We start from the raw sequence: 14388 nt of genomic DNA, 5'->3' as shown, positions 1-14388 counted from the left end.
TCTGTGTGTGTGTGTGTGTGTTTGTGTCCATTATGTGTGCGTGTGTGCACTAGAACTACAACCGTTTTCATTACCGATACACAGTTATACCTGCAGACCTTTTAGCCAAGGAAATATTGACTTGCAAAGCAAGCTCAAGCTAAAGCAATAAAGGCAAACCTATCTCATTCTTTAAAAAAAATGTCATAAAAAGTATACTTTTTAGCATGTCAAGAAAAGAAAAAGAGCTCAATTGAACTTCATCCCACTGACACAGAGATTTCCCAGCTTTCCCATTTAACGAGTACAAATACCCTGAGTATGTCTGTAGCTGTACACAAATTTGATTTCCAGAGTACACTTCAACCGCTAAAGACTGACTGCGTTATACTCAGTTTGGGTGAAGGGCTATTAGCAAGTTAATTAGCGCCAACATTGATGGTCTAGAAACTGTAGCCGACTTTTATGCCAAAGCATGTCTGACATTTGTTTAATAGTAAATATGATTAGACATATACATAGGCCCTACATGTATATAATAGTATAAAAAATATACAAAAGATTCACTGATTTTTGTGTTAAGTTTAATTGGACCAATTTAATTCACTCCAGTCCTGAAGTTTTGTTTTGTTTTGTTTGTGAGGGGATGGTTCTGCTCAATCTTGCTTAGAGTCCTTAAAGAAAGACTACGGGGTTTTTCCACTGCAGTAAATGTCATGTGTTTTATGAATCTGCGCCAAAATAAGGCCAAGTAAAAAAAGAAACCAGTTTCTCGTCCTCGCGCGCATCGATTTTTGCCGCCGCATCGATTTTTTTACTAGTTACTATTTTCAAAATGGCGCTGAAAATACCAAGAAATTCATAATTCTCGTCCCAGCCCGCTCCCCGCCGCATCGATTTTCAGTTGCCGAATCGACTTTTTTGATATTTACTATTTTTTCGGCCGCCGAAAAAAGAAATTGACAATAATATTCACCTACCAATGGTGATGTCTCATTTCTAATTACGCCTTGCGTCCTCTGGCATAGCTGTAGTACAGCTGTAGCTTCTGTAGTGCGTATGTAATAACGCATGCATTTCACACCGTATCCGGGCAATTACCCCCAGAGGGCAATTACCCCCCGGCCAATTTCTGGTTGGTGGTAAGGTAAGAGTAAAGATTAGGGTTAGGGTTAGGTTTAGGGTTAGGGTCAGGGGAAGGGTGCGGGGTAATTGCCCAGGGGGTAATTGCCCTAGACCCATTTCACACTGCTCCACAAAGCAGTCGAACTGTAGTTGGATGGGCGCGCGGGCCTGGGCTGTGATGTACAGCGCACTCGGTACGTCGTGAACGCGATAGCGGCAACATTTTTGCGAACAATCGCTGATATTCCACGCGTATTTCGCGCATTGTTCGTATTTTTCCCCGTTTCTCATATTTCAAGCGGATGAATTGTACTGTACAAATGCTTGTGAGGATTGTATGGAGTTTGTATACATTTTCCTGTCATTGTGACTATGTGCATGTGCGTGCAGTGTCGGAAGGTACGGTAATGCAGTGGCCGTGCCGCACCGTTTATTGGCAAAGTGTGCGTGTCTGTAGCTGTGTAGAGGCCCGTACACTCTGCTCTGTAACGTTGCATCTGACGGCGATGTATTGTTATATTTTGAAGATAAAATATTATTAAATGGGTGTATCTACAAAATGAATAACTTTTCCACGGATTCTGGTTTGTCTCGTATTTCTGCGGGATACTTTTCTTTATATACGATGTAAATTCACGGACACGGCCGTGAGTCGTATCATCTGTAGTGTGGTATACAATCATTCATCATCCAAATGAGTGATTATCAAATGTCTTTTTAGAACATGAAGAAACATCTTTAAATGTTTAATGCTATGATGCCATATCAGTATCATTTTGACATCCATCTGCATTATTGTACAAGCCAGTTTCCAGTTGAATGTGCTACATTGTACTGTGAAGAAATGCAGATACATACCAGCTGTGTGGACACAAACAGTCACAAACACCAATGATAAATAAAGCAGTGTTTTGAATATCATGGAATTTATTTCAGTCGTACACTTTGTTGAAAGACATGTTTTATACCTGTTTCAATTAATAACACAATACATCAGAATTGCAAGTACACTGGTATCAGAAATGCCATTACAAAACTAAATACCAGTTTTAAGATGGTCATTTTCCCTTGACATCTGTAATGGAAAGAAAAAGCAAATGTATTTCTGCATGCATGAAGTTTCATTTCAAGTATGGTACATATGTATTTGTTTGAAAATACACAGAGTGCAGGCAAGACATACACTTGGGACCTGGTCTCTCATAACACAGCTACCATAGTGATATTTCATTTCATAAATTGGATATAGAAAATAGTAAAGCCCTCTCTCGTTACCTTTCTCAGAATTACCGGACGAGAAACACATATTACTTTCATTTTGACAATCCTCGAAAAAATAGTAAGATATCAAATAGTAAGGACCTCCCTCATCGCCTTGCTCAAAAAACCCGGACGAGAAACTACTTTCTTTTTTTACTTGGCCTAAAATGAATGAATAAAGATAAATGTTGTCCGCCAACATTTGAAAGGAATCGTGCCAGGGCTCCACATGTCGAGTTAAGTTACATTTCATCAAGGGAGTCACAATCACTAACTACACTTAATCTTAGTTTGTAACAGGTTTGTATGGCTTATTTTTCATAAACTTATTCCAGATCTATGTTGGTATAGGCCTATAGATGACTCCGACTTCAGAGCATTGTAATTTATGGCGGCCATAACTGGGAGGGGGGGGGGGGGGCTTCCAAAGAAGAACAAAAACAATTTCCATGGGTTATGTAATGTGCCATTTTTGTTGTTATGTCAGTGGAAAAAAAAATATTTTGTGAAGAATTGTTGATGTTCCCAGTTAGAAATCACCATCAAAAAATAGTACTCAAACCGAATTGGTCTATATTTGGTACGATAGAGCAACTGGACTAGGACTGGTCCATTTCTTAACAAGTGTAAGGCCTACAAGCAGTGGTTCTCCAAAGCCCCGATAGCCTCCGTTCGTTCGAACTTCGATGATGCGCGGCACAAGGAGCTCCAAGGACCTTCTAGGTGAACTCTCCCCACGCCCCTTTAGTTTAACCATGGTATCCACCTCCCGGGTGCGTTTTTTTTTAAAGACGGCACAGATTGGGGCATGGCGCGTGTTAAACCTATGGGAAAAACGTTGGGTTAGGGTTTTTGGTTATGGTTATGGTTAGGGTTAGGGTTAGGGTTAGGGTTAGGGTTTGATGGTTAGGGTTAGGATTAGGATTAGGGTTAGGTTTAGGGATAGGGTCCCCGATAGATTTTTAGTTTCCCCAATCTGTGCCGTCTAAAAAAAACACGCCTCCCGGGTATAGACATGGACCTGCAAAGTCCATGATACCCCGTGTTGTTGCTGCAAGTGTGTGCACCAGGTTGCGTGCACCGAAGGACTAAAGACCTGGGTCACACACACAACGGCATTCCTCCACCACCCCGACGGTCGAGCAGCGAGGACATAAACACTGAATCCAGTGGCAAGTTGAGAGAAGCAACCCCAGGAACTTTGAGGAAAATGTCGAAAGTTAGAGGTAGGTGACAATGATACGTATAATTCGCCATGAATTCTGTTGCAACCTGATACAGGGGTGAACTGGGCACGTAGGCGTCGTATTTACGAAGTTTTACGCTTAAATTTGTCGGGACTATTATCACTTTCCCGCTTCAATAATTTTCCATGAAATGCGTGTCTTGGAGTCACACAATTTTGCCATTCCAACCCCCTTAATGCAGGAGGTTATAAACGACGTATTTACCCATGCACTACTACATACAAGTCGATAGATAACACGATACACTGTACCTCCTGCCTGTGTGTATTTAGCTCTGAATAACATCTATATGTGGTGAATCGCCTGTAGAATCCATTCAACTCATTTAACCCAGCGTGGATTTGTGTTTTGATATCAAGATAAGCCTACCGACTTCCTAGACGGCATCTCTTCCATTACAAAGATGATGCTAACTGCAGCCCACAAATCTAACGTGCATAGATCATGAATCCATATTCTCATATCTGTGGACCATGTTTAGCCCCAATAAAAGCACGCCGTATGTATTGATTCCGTATACGTGCGGTGTAAGTCGTGGCATAAAAACCAAAACAAAAATAAACATTATGGAATACGGGATGCGCTATAGGGAGATTTATTGAGCTGACATTATTACGTCATAAAGTCATGAGTGATATATCATCATATAGTAATTAAAGAAGCGACGCTTTGACTTCAACAACATTAAAAAAAAACAGGTAATGTTTCCCCTCCTACACAAAGGAGATATAGCGCAATTACAGAATTTCATATCCAACGACGTGTTTGTACATTCTATGTGGCTTTAGTAGATGCTTTGCTTATTTAACTCAAGTTGCAAAAACAAAAAAAAACCTAAATCATTTAACTTTTGCATTATTTTCTCACATATGCTGATCAAATTATTTGAAAATCTCAAACTGGGTGTAAAAAAAGGGGGAGGGGTGGTGGTGAAAAAAAAAAGTGTGTGGGGGTAACCGCCCCTGCCTTCACCTCCCCCCTTTGCGTACGGTCATAGGGGGTGAGGTGAGGTATAAAATAATCTTTGAGCTTAAATGAATTTTGCTCAAGATCACCCCTTCGCCAGCGGGGGGGGGGGGGGGGGATTGGGTGAGGTCATTTTGAACCCGCGAACAGGCCGCCCTCCCCTAGTTACGGGTCTGGTACATCGCTATCTGTGATTGAAGAAGAGATTTCGCTTATAATTACATTTTATTCAGAATCGACGGGTTATTTACCCACTTTTGTGACCTGCATAAAGGCGATGACCTTCCCGTCACTCTGGCCAAAGCTGTTTTGACTGTATCGGAGAGTAGCACATGTGTTTAGTGTATTATATCACGCACACATTGAAGTGACGTTAATTTGCATGTAGAAAGAACTCCATTCTGTTTAAAAAAATACTCGAGACCAATAATCGTAGAGTGATCAAAGATTCTTTACGAAATTGTTTCATTTCCCTTTTTTATTTTCTTTTTTGGAGGGGGGGGGGGTGTGGTGGCATAACATGAAAAAGTTCAATTTTTTTTTTCCAACGTCGTCCCGCGGATTCAGTATCTAAGACCCCGTTTACAGTGCGAGGCTCGGCCGCGGCTCGGCCGCGGCCGTGCCCAGCCCCGCTTCAGTGTAAACGCGCAAAAGGCCAAATGCGAGGCCAAAATTGGCCTCGCATTTGGCCTCGCTCTGGAGGTGGTCTCGGCCCGGCCTTTTCTTGGTGTAAACGCAAACTGGGCCAAATGCGCGGCCAATTGCGCGGCCAATTTTAGTCTGGCTTCCAAACCCTCTGCCTGTATCTTTCGCTATTCATGATATTAACCCCCTCAACGTCGAAAACTAGTATAATTTAAGGTGGTTTTGTCCTGCAAATGATTCTTTCCTTCGGCAAAGGCCTTTGCCCGAACGGCGACTTCGTCGCCACGGAATTCATTTGGCAAAGGGTCTGAAAACCAGACAATACCAAATTGCATTTGTTTACAAGCAGAGCGCCACTACGACAAAATATTGAAAGGTTTGAATCAAAAGCGCGGCCGAGCCCGGCAGTGTAAACGGACAAAATTGCGAGGCTCGGCCGCGCAATTGAGGCCGGGCTCGGCCGAGCCCGGCCCCGCACTGTAAACGGGGTCTAAGGTGCCATACAGATATGTTGAGCGAACTAGGACCCCGTTTACAGTGCGGGGCCGGGCTCGGCCGCGGCTCGGCCGCGGCCGAGCCCGGCCTCAATTGCGCGGCCGAGCCTCGCAATTTTGTCCGTTTACACTGCTGGGCTCGGCCGCGCTTTTAATTCAAACCTTTCAATATTTTGTCGTAGTGGCGCTCTGCTTGTAAACAAACGCAATTTGGTATAGCCTGGTTTTCAGACCCTTTGCCAACTGGATTCCGTGGCGACGAAGTCGCCGTTCGGGCAAAGGCCTTTGCCGAAGGAAAAATCCTTTGCAGGACAAAACCACCCTAAACTATACTAGTTTTCCACGTTGAGGGGGTTAATATCGTGAATAGCGAAATAGTACGGGCAGAGGGTCTGGAAGCCAGACTAAAATTGGCCGCGCATTTGGCCCAGTTTGCGTTTACACCAAGAAGGTGCCGGGCTCGGCCGCGGCTCGGCCGCGGCCGAGACCACCTCCGGAGCGAGGCGAAATGCGAGGCCAATTTTGGCCTCGCATTTGGCCTTTTGCGCGTTTGCACTGAAGCGGGGCTGGGCTCGGTCGCGGCTCGGCCGCGGCCGAGACCACCTCCAGAGCGAGGCGAAATGCGAGGCCAATTTTGGCCTCGCATTTGGCCTTTTGCGCGTTTACACTGAAGCGGGGCTGGGCTCGGCCGCGGCCAAGCCGCGGCCGAGTCTCGCACTGTAAACGGGGTCTAGGACCCCGTTTACAGTGCGGGGCCGGGCTCGGCCGCGGCTCGGCCGCGGCCGAGCCCAGCCCCGCTTCAGTGTAAACGCGCAAAAGGCCAAATGCGAGGCCTCAATTGCGCGGTCGAGCCTCGCAATTTTGTCCGTTTACACTGCTGGGCTCGGCCGCGCTTTTGATTCAAACCTTTCAATATTTTGTCGTAGTGGCGCTCTGCTTGTAAACAAACGCAATTTGGTATTGTCTGGTTTTCAGACCCTTTGCCAAATGAATTCCGTGGCGACGAAGTCGCTGTTCGGGCAAAGGCCTTTGCCGAAGGAAAAAATCCTTTGCAGGACAAAACCACCTTAAACTATACTAGCTTTCGACGTTGAGGGGGTTAATATCCTGAATAGCGAAAGATACAGGCAGAGGGTTTGGAAGCCAGACTAATTGGCCGCGCAATTGGCCGCGCATTTGGCCCAGTTTGCGTTTACACCAAGAAGAGGCAGGGCTCGGCCGCGGCTCGGCCGCGGCCGAGACCACCTCCAGAGCGAGGCCAAATGTCCTTACAGAAAAAAGTATAGCCAATGTCACTGAAAACATTGTCTGACTTGATAAAGGTTATAATCAATTATTGTAGGTTGATAAACTGGAGCATAGGACCTATATCCTAACGCCATGTTTTACAGAGTTTAATATTTCTGTTATTCTACAAACTTGATAAGCATCTTTATCTTTTATTTTGGCAAATATACAGACATTAAGTGAACAAAAACATGTAGTTAGAGCTATGTACACGACATTGCAATTACTGAGCTGACTAATGTTCTCAATATCTTAAAATCACAATCTACTTTGATATTTCTGTGAAAATCGTTGACTTCATTTCAATTATATAGTTGAAATTAGCGGGTGCCCCCTTTGCATTTTTTTTTTATATCAAGAAAGAATAATTATGCACATGTATTTGAGGGCATAGAATTTATACAAAGTTCATACCGTCCGTTCACGATGATAAAAGAGTAGTTTAGATCTCACTTTCATTGCAGCGCGAGCGTGAAACGAGCTGCTAATTTCAGCGTCGATTCCAGGTCCCCTGATAAAGAGAGTATTGTGCTGTATATGGGCAGGAAGTCCAGAGTTCGAATAGATTGTTCTGGTTTCACATCCTTATACAAGTGTATGTGCTTGTTTGTTTGTTTTTTTGTTTGTTTGTTGTTGTTCTTTAGCCGATATACACTTCTGGTCTGGGTGTATGAAGGGATAGGCATACTAGTACATGGTAGTACAAGGTTAATATATGACAGGACTCTCCCGATATGTCACAGTATAAAAAAAAAACAACAAACGAAAAACAACATAGAAATTGTAATTTGTGTATAATGGAACTTTATTTTTCTTTCTGTTTTCTTGTGAAATAGATCAGCCCATACTTTGCGTATATTCATCTTATATGCAACTGTATAACTATATATATATATATATATATATATATATATATATATATATATATGTATCTATATCTTATGTACATACAAAGCATATCATACCTTTCATGCATGACAAGACTCTTCGTTCACCCCTACAGGACTTCGAGATCGTCTGCAGGATGGCGAGACACTTATTTGCGCGGAGGGATATTGCTTCGCCTTTGAGAGACAGGGCTACGTTAAGGCAGGCCCATTGGTTCCCGAAGTAGTGATGGATTACCCGGAGTTAGTTCGCCAGATGTACCGGGATTTCGTTCGCGCCGGAAGTGATGTTGTCGTCGCCCTGACGGTATGGCCGCCAGGCACAAACTATGATTAAAATTCCTCATAGATTTTACTCCGTCTGCCCAAGACCCATGAACTCTAGATATCGGGTCTATGAAACGTTCCATTTTTTTTTTCTTTTTTTACTGGAAGATTGACATAACCAAAATGAACAAGTATGCAAATAAGCAAACAAACTTGTTGTTCATTTCAGATTTCGTTACAAAACAAACAACCAAATAGTGATTTGTATTTAATACCCTGTAATCTGGTGATAAACAGAGTTCCCACAAACACACACGCACATACTCAATGGAAAAAAAAAATCTGTGCTCCAACAGTAACGCAGAATCGTGTTATAGCGTTATCATTATTACTAATTTTTTCGTTATTACTTATGTCTGAATAGGATGTCTGGGTTTAAATCCCATTTTTGTTCCTTCGGCTTTAGACATCAGAAGAGATATTACCAAAGTATAGCATTACAGAACTAAATCAGGAAAACGAAACAGGTTCGGGTCTTCGACTGCGATGAAAGGGCCCATACTATGACTTCGCTTAGAAATATCTGAAAAAGTTGTCTGGTTTCTACATATCTCAGTAGATTTTTTTTTTTAAATTAATTGGTTAATTCCAAGATGTTGAAAGGAATGCCGGAAAGACAGTGTAATTATTACCCAAGAGTTTGAAACCTAAGTTTATCAAAAGAGCTCACAAAACTATTAGACTACGCAAATTTCGTAGAGACAAAGACGTGGGGTTGGCATTTGGTATCAAGCATTAATCATTGTACTAAACATGATGACACACGCCCGCAGCTTTAAAGTAAACAGACTAAAAAACAACAACAAACAAACAAAAACTCAAAACATTTGTCACGTATCCACACCAATTCTTCTCTTGTCTGGCATGATTTGAATGCGCCTGTTTGTATCTCTTACATCTCTCTCACGATCTCTTTCTAAAGATAGATAGATAGATAGATAGATAGATAGATAGATAGATCGTTTGATTGACTGATTTTCTTGTATCATCTACATCCGCAATTCTTCACCCTTCCATTTGGGTAATAACGTTAGCTTGTATCCCTCGTTAACCCGCCCGCTTCCCAAAGTATTACGCAAACCGGAAGAAGATGACATTAATGGACCGAGAAGGACAACTGGAATCCCTCAACAGGCGAGCACTGAGAATGGCCCGCGAGGTCGCCGACGAAACGGGAACACTAATGTGCGGCGACATCAGCAACACGGGCGACTGGTTCCCCGACAATGAGGAGAGCCACGCCAGAACGAGGGCAATGTTTAAGGTAAATCCATGATCTTGAGCGCTCATACTTCAGCTCCGCTTCTTCTTCTTCTTCAGGTTTAGTCTGCCTCCTTCAATAATCTGAAAATTCTTACAGACTGTGTTATTTACATCATAATACAGTTTATTTACAGATATTTACAAGCACATAACAAATATGAAGAACAAGACTAGCCACTGTGATCAACCGTTAGTCGGTTACGGAATGCTCCCACAGATGGTGCTGCAACAATTTCCGACGACAGGGAATTCCAGCTCCTTGCTGTTCTCCGAAAGAACGAATGGCGAAAAAAAAATCCTGGATCCGCTTTCCGGGGAGATCCAGGAATTCCATAAAGGTGGGGGGGGGGGGGGGGGAGGGGAAGTGCCTTTACAAAATTAAAGGGGGTGCAGGCGCCCCCACCCCATTTTTTTCTTTACATTTTTTTTGTTTTAACCAAATAAATGAATAAATAAATAAATAAATAAATAAATAAATAAATAAATAAATAAATAAATAAATAAATAAATAAATAAAAATAAAATAGGGGGGGGGGGGCGCCCGGTGTGCCCCCGCCCGGATCTGCCACTGGCTTTACACAAGTTTGTCTTATATTTGCTATGTCACCACCAGTGGAAGATCAACACCTTTGGGTGTTGATCTCATTTCAGAGTAGGTCACCTACTCAAGAGGCTCCAAAAAGATCTGTTTATGCTTGCAGCATGCGGACACTGTGTATATATGAGATTTCTCCATCTCTATGACTGGATGTGGCATTTTCTTATTGCTAAATAAGGCGCTCAAATCGTTTTTTGATCATACTCTCACCATCACTGTCTCCAAATCCTGGAGTGCCCGTACTCATGTATGCATATTGATATGAACATTGGTAATTTGTAATCATGAATTAATTACAATATATCTTCGCAAGGATGCTGTTCGTACGATAGCAATCGACCTGGGCCCCGTTTCATGAAAAGTTGATATGATAGCAACTCTTGCTGGAATGGCAATTGTCACGGTAACGACAAGAATCCAGTTTCCTGATTGGCTGTTGCCATGGGAAGTTGCCATTCCAGCAAGAGTTGCCATGAAATGGGGCCCTGATAATCTGCCCACAGCCTCGATCACTTGTTACAACCATAGCTTTGGTTGCAGATGATGTCGTCGAGCTGCACGCTTTAACACCAACGTCTAACTGCCAGTGTTTGGTGTCATGTGTTCATTACAGGAGCAGATCCAATGGGCGGTTGAAGAAGGGGCAGACTACATCATTGGGGAGACTTTCTCATTCTTCGGCGAGGCGCTCCTAGCCTTACAGTGTATTCAGGAATACGGCAAAGGTGTGGATTCTGCTGTTTATTGTTGAATAATTTGCTTGTCGTCTTTTTTTCTGTTTGATTTTAATCAAGGAAAAATACCGCGAGATCCCGGTGAAGAACAGGGAAGGAAAATGGCAGGCTTAAAAGAATGTAAAAAAGACACCGCATTTGTCAAAGATTAGAGTGTGTTTACTGATTTAGTGAGGAATTAATCGATCAATTAACAATGATTAATGAAATAAAGAATTGATAAATCAATCGATTGACCTATATTCATTAATTAACGTCTCTCCTTTAAGTGGGTAACGCTTGAAACGAGCAAATGAAGTTCTTGTCCTTCGAAAGTGCCCTGCACTATCCACACATATAGCAGATCCAGAGCAAATTAAGAAAACTGCCCGACCATGTGCCTATTGTAAGTTCATGGTCTGATGAAGCAGCCGAGTCAAATACGAACTTGACTGTGCTTGAAAGGATTCATGATAAATTTCTTATCAAGTACGAATTTGCTATTCAAGGATTACCGGCGGTCATCACACTTTCTACTAAATGGATGAAGACAGCTGAAGGAAAACCAGCCCTCTTCGACGTCGGGGTCGTTGACGCCCTGAAGCGGCTTGAAGCTGCAGGAGCGGACGTTGTGGGCTTCAACTGTATGCGGGGTCCTTACACCATGATTCCTTTGCTGGAGGAGGCGGTAGCAGCTGGAATTAAGGTAATAAGCGGTAGTAATTCTTTGGGATGAAACCCGATTCTATTGTACAAAGTTTATAAGGGAAGTTAGAACGGTACTTTGAAACGGTGAACTGATATCTTAGATATGCAGGTAGGATGAAAGTTTGGTATGGCATCGTGGGATTATATGACTTTTCATGGTATGTGGAATGTAACTCCGATTTGGGACAATTTGAAAAGAAGTACGTAGTATTTTGGAGACAATGAATGTTAGATGTGGTTGATTTGTTTTGGGAAAAGGGTCGACAGGAGTTGGCTTTGCTATACGCAAAGCATGCAACATGATATAGTAGAATCTACTGCTGAGCGTCCTGTTTTGAAGATGTTTTCTTCTTTTCCTAAGTTGTTTTGACAGATTATTTATATTTTCTTCAGAGTGATATATACATTTAGTGTGCAATAAGCTGCTCTCTATGTCTTATTCGCATGCAGATTCCGCTGGCTGCTGTGCCGATTCCATACCGGACGACCGAAGAAGAACCGACGTTATGGCAGCTGAAGGATCCATACACAGGTGTGCATTTCATGAGTCGTAGGTACCTAAGACGCATAGTTTTGCGAGTACAAGTGCTAGTACTAGTTTGTGAAGCCACTTGTCAGTATAGATAGGTTCACATAGAATCAGGGAAAGCTTAAAGGAAGTCACTGTCCATTTCCATCATTTGCTGCAGTTAAAGGTAGAGCATTCCAGAGTGAAGCTCATGTCTACTCCGACTTTGTAAAATGAGTACAAGAAAATGCGGATAGAGTATTTTCATGAATATTGCAACTGCAATCACTATAATGGGATAAAAAAAGTTGTAGGCCGAAGAATGTTTTGAGTGACTGAAACACTGACGCCATTGTCTTGTAAGAGGTCCATGATGTAGTGACTGTTATCTGATTTTACTTGTTTGAGTAACGTCACGGTGTTACGTCATGCTGTCATTACTTTTGATGTCTTAGGAGCATCCTGCTACCCGACAAATATGGACTGTCGGCTGTGCAGTCGTGACGACATCGGCCATTTTACACGGAAAATTCAAAAACTCGGAATCCAGTACGTGGGACTGTGCTGTGGCAACGCCCCTCACTACACCAGGACCATGGCCGAAGCACTCGGGAGGCAGCCTGAGGCTTCAAAGTACTCGCCGGACGTCTTTAAGAACATGTATGCCGGCACACAGGACAGCAAATACTTACCGGAAGGATTCTCCTGGACGTCAACAAAAGGAGATTCTTCCAAAGAAGCATAAAATACCAACGACGCAGAAATCGCAGTAGTCTATATGATAAACTACTGGGACTCTAAATCATTCTGAGGGGCCTGCGTGTATATCGTTAAAGGGGCCCTGAAATCCAAATGCATGTTGATCAGTGTTGATTTATGATACCCTCAACATCACTTTTGCGTTTGCGGTAAAACAAATATCTAGAAACATTTCATATATTTTTAACGATTTTTTTCTTCTATTTTTCTTCAGATTACTTGGGAACGCCCACAAAAAAATCCTTCCAAACCAATTAATATTGATATTCTTGAGATGACCTCATCTGTCAATCATTGCTAAAGTACTGAAATGTTTAACAAAAGACATTGGAATGCACCTTCCTCTCGACTCAGCATAACTTGCATGTTTCTGTGATATTAATGTGACTGACAAAAGACATGGCGAGGGAATATATATTATATTGTGTATGTCGGATTATATGCTTATGTACTATTCTCATTGCAGAATCTGTGTATTTTTCTCCTTTTTTTTACATCTGCTTACCTCACAGAAGACCTTATACAACCAGCTATTCCATAGAAATTAGAAAAGTACTAATGGGCCAAACAATAACCACTGACGCAAAGCTCGATTTATTAGATTTTGTGTCTACCTCATGATATACAACACATTGTCTTGTTCAAACAGATGACCAAGTATATAACGAAGACCACAAGAGTTGACAATAACAGTGGCAAACATCTGCGAAAATGAGGATGGCCATCCGCGTTAAGAAAGAAAATGAAATATAAAAAGCTCATTATTATTACACATCATTCTTCCCCCGCACACTCAACGAAGCGTTTTGAGTGTTACTGTGATAATGATGACTTGTGCTTTACTCATTATTGTGATATACTTTTCGTAGATGTAGACGGATAAGCGCAATGAAAATAATTGATTAAATGACAAGGAGCAGTTTTCGAAATTTCCGTCTGAGTCCTCCTACTCCTGTTCTCATACTAAGTGGAGGAAGCCTAAGAGAGTATGCTCGAGTTGTATTTGTGGTGGCCTCTCGTGAGTGACAGACGCAAGTCCCGTGACACTCTGACTTCTTGTATCCTTTTCTTGTTTTGATTACACAAATTATTGTATATATCTATATCTATATCTTTACATGTATATAATATATATATATTATATATTATATATTATATATTATATATTATATATATATATATATATATATATATATATATATATATATATATATATATATCCGTTTGGTATATATCCGTCGGGAATATGAAGTTTGTTGAGGATTGAAAAGTGCTCAATGCTGTAAAGCAGAGCATATTAGGCGTACCTGTGTTTTGGTGCCTTGTCTGCTACCGGCGGTTTCACGCTGTCGCGATCCTCAGGCAGACTGACAAAGTGGTGTGTTTCTGTGCTCATGTGGCGCGGTGGATCGGTTTGACGCTTGGATGATTTTTCTTTTCCGGTGTCTGCATTTGGATATGAGCTCGGACCTTTTATTGAGTGCGTTTTTGTTTCGGATGATGATGGCCTTCTCATCGAGGCAGAGGTTGCACAGGCCGCTCCTTCTTAGAGTTAAGTTTGACTTTTTTTGGATGTCCCATGTCAGTGTGAAGTTTACACGTTTTTCTTTCAGGCTCCAGAT

The 14388-nt window shown here is 42.1% G+C and overlaps 1 protein-coding gene across 1 annotated transcript; it reads left to right on the top strand.

The window, feature by feature from the left end:
* The first annotated feature begins 3574 nt into the window (after positions 1-3574).
* Positions 3575-12752, top strand: LOC140243715 (betaine--homocysteine S-methyltransferase 1-like). Its single transcript, XM_072323375.1, has 7 exons — positions 3575-3590; positions 8007-8197; positions 9287-9481; positions 10692-10803; positions 11301-11497; positions 11950-12031; positions 12463-12752. The coding sequence occupies exons 1-7, from the start codon at positions 3575-3577 to the stop codon at positions 12750-12752; spliced, it is 1083 nt and encodes a 360-aa protein (XP_072179476.1).
* Positions 12753-14388: the final 1636 nt, after the last annotated feature.

The sequence above is a fragment of the Diadema setosum genome, chromosome 20 (genome assembly GCF_964275005.1).
Source record: "Diadema setosum chromosome 20, eeDiaSeto1, whole genome shotgun sequence".
NCBI classification, from domain to species: Eukaryota; Metazoa; Echinodermata; class Echinoidea; order Diadematoida; family Diadematidae; genus Diadema; species Diadema setosum.
The sequence above is the reverse complement of the archived record's forward strand: the minus strand, read 5'-3'. Positions and strand labels throughout refer to the sequence as shown.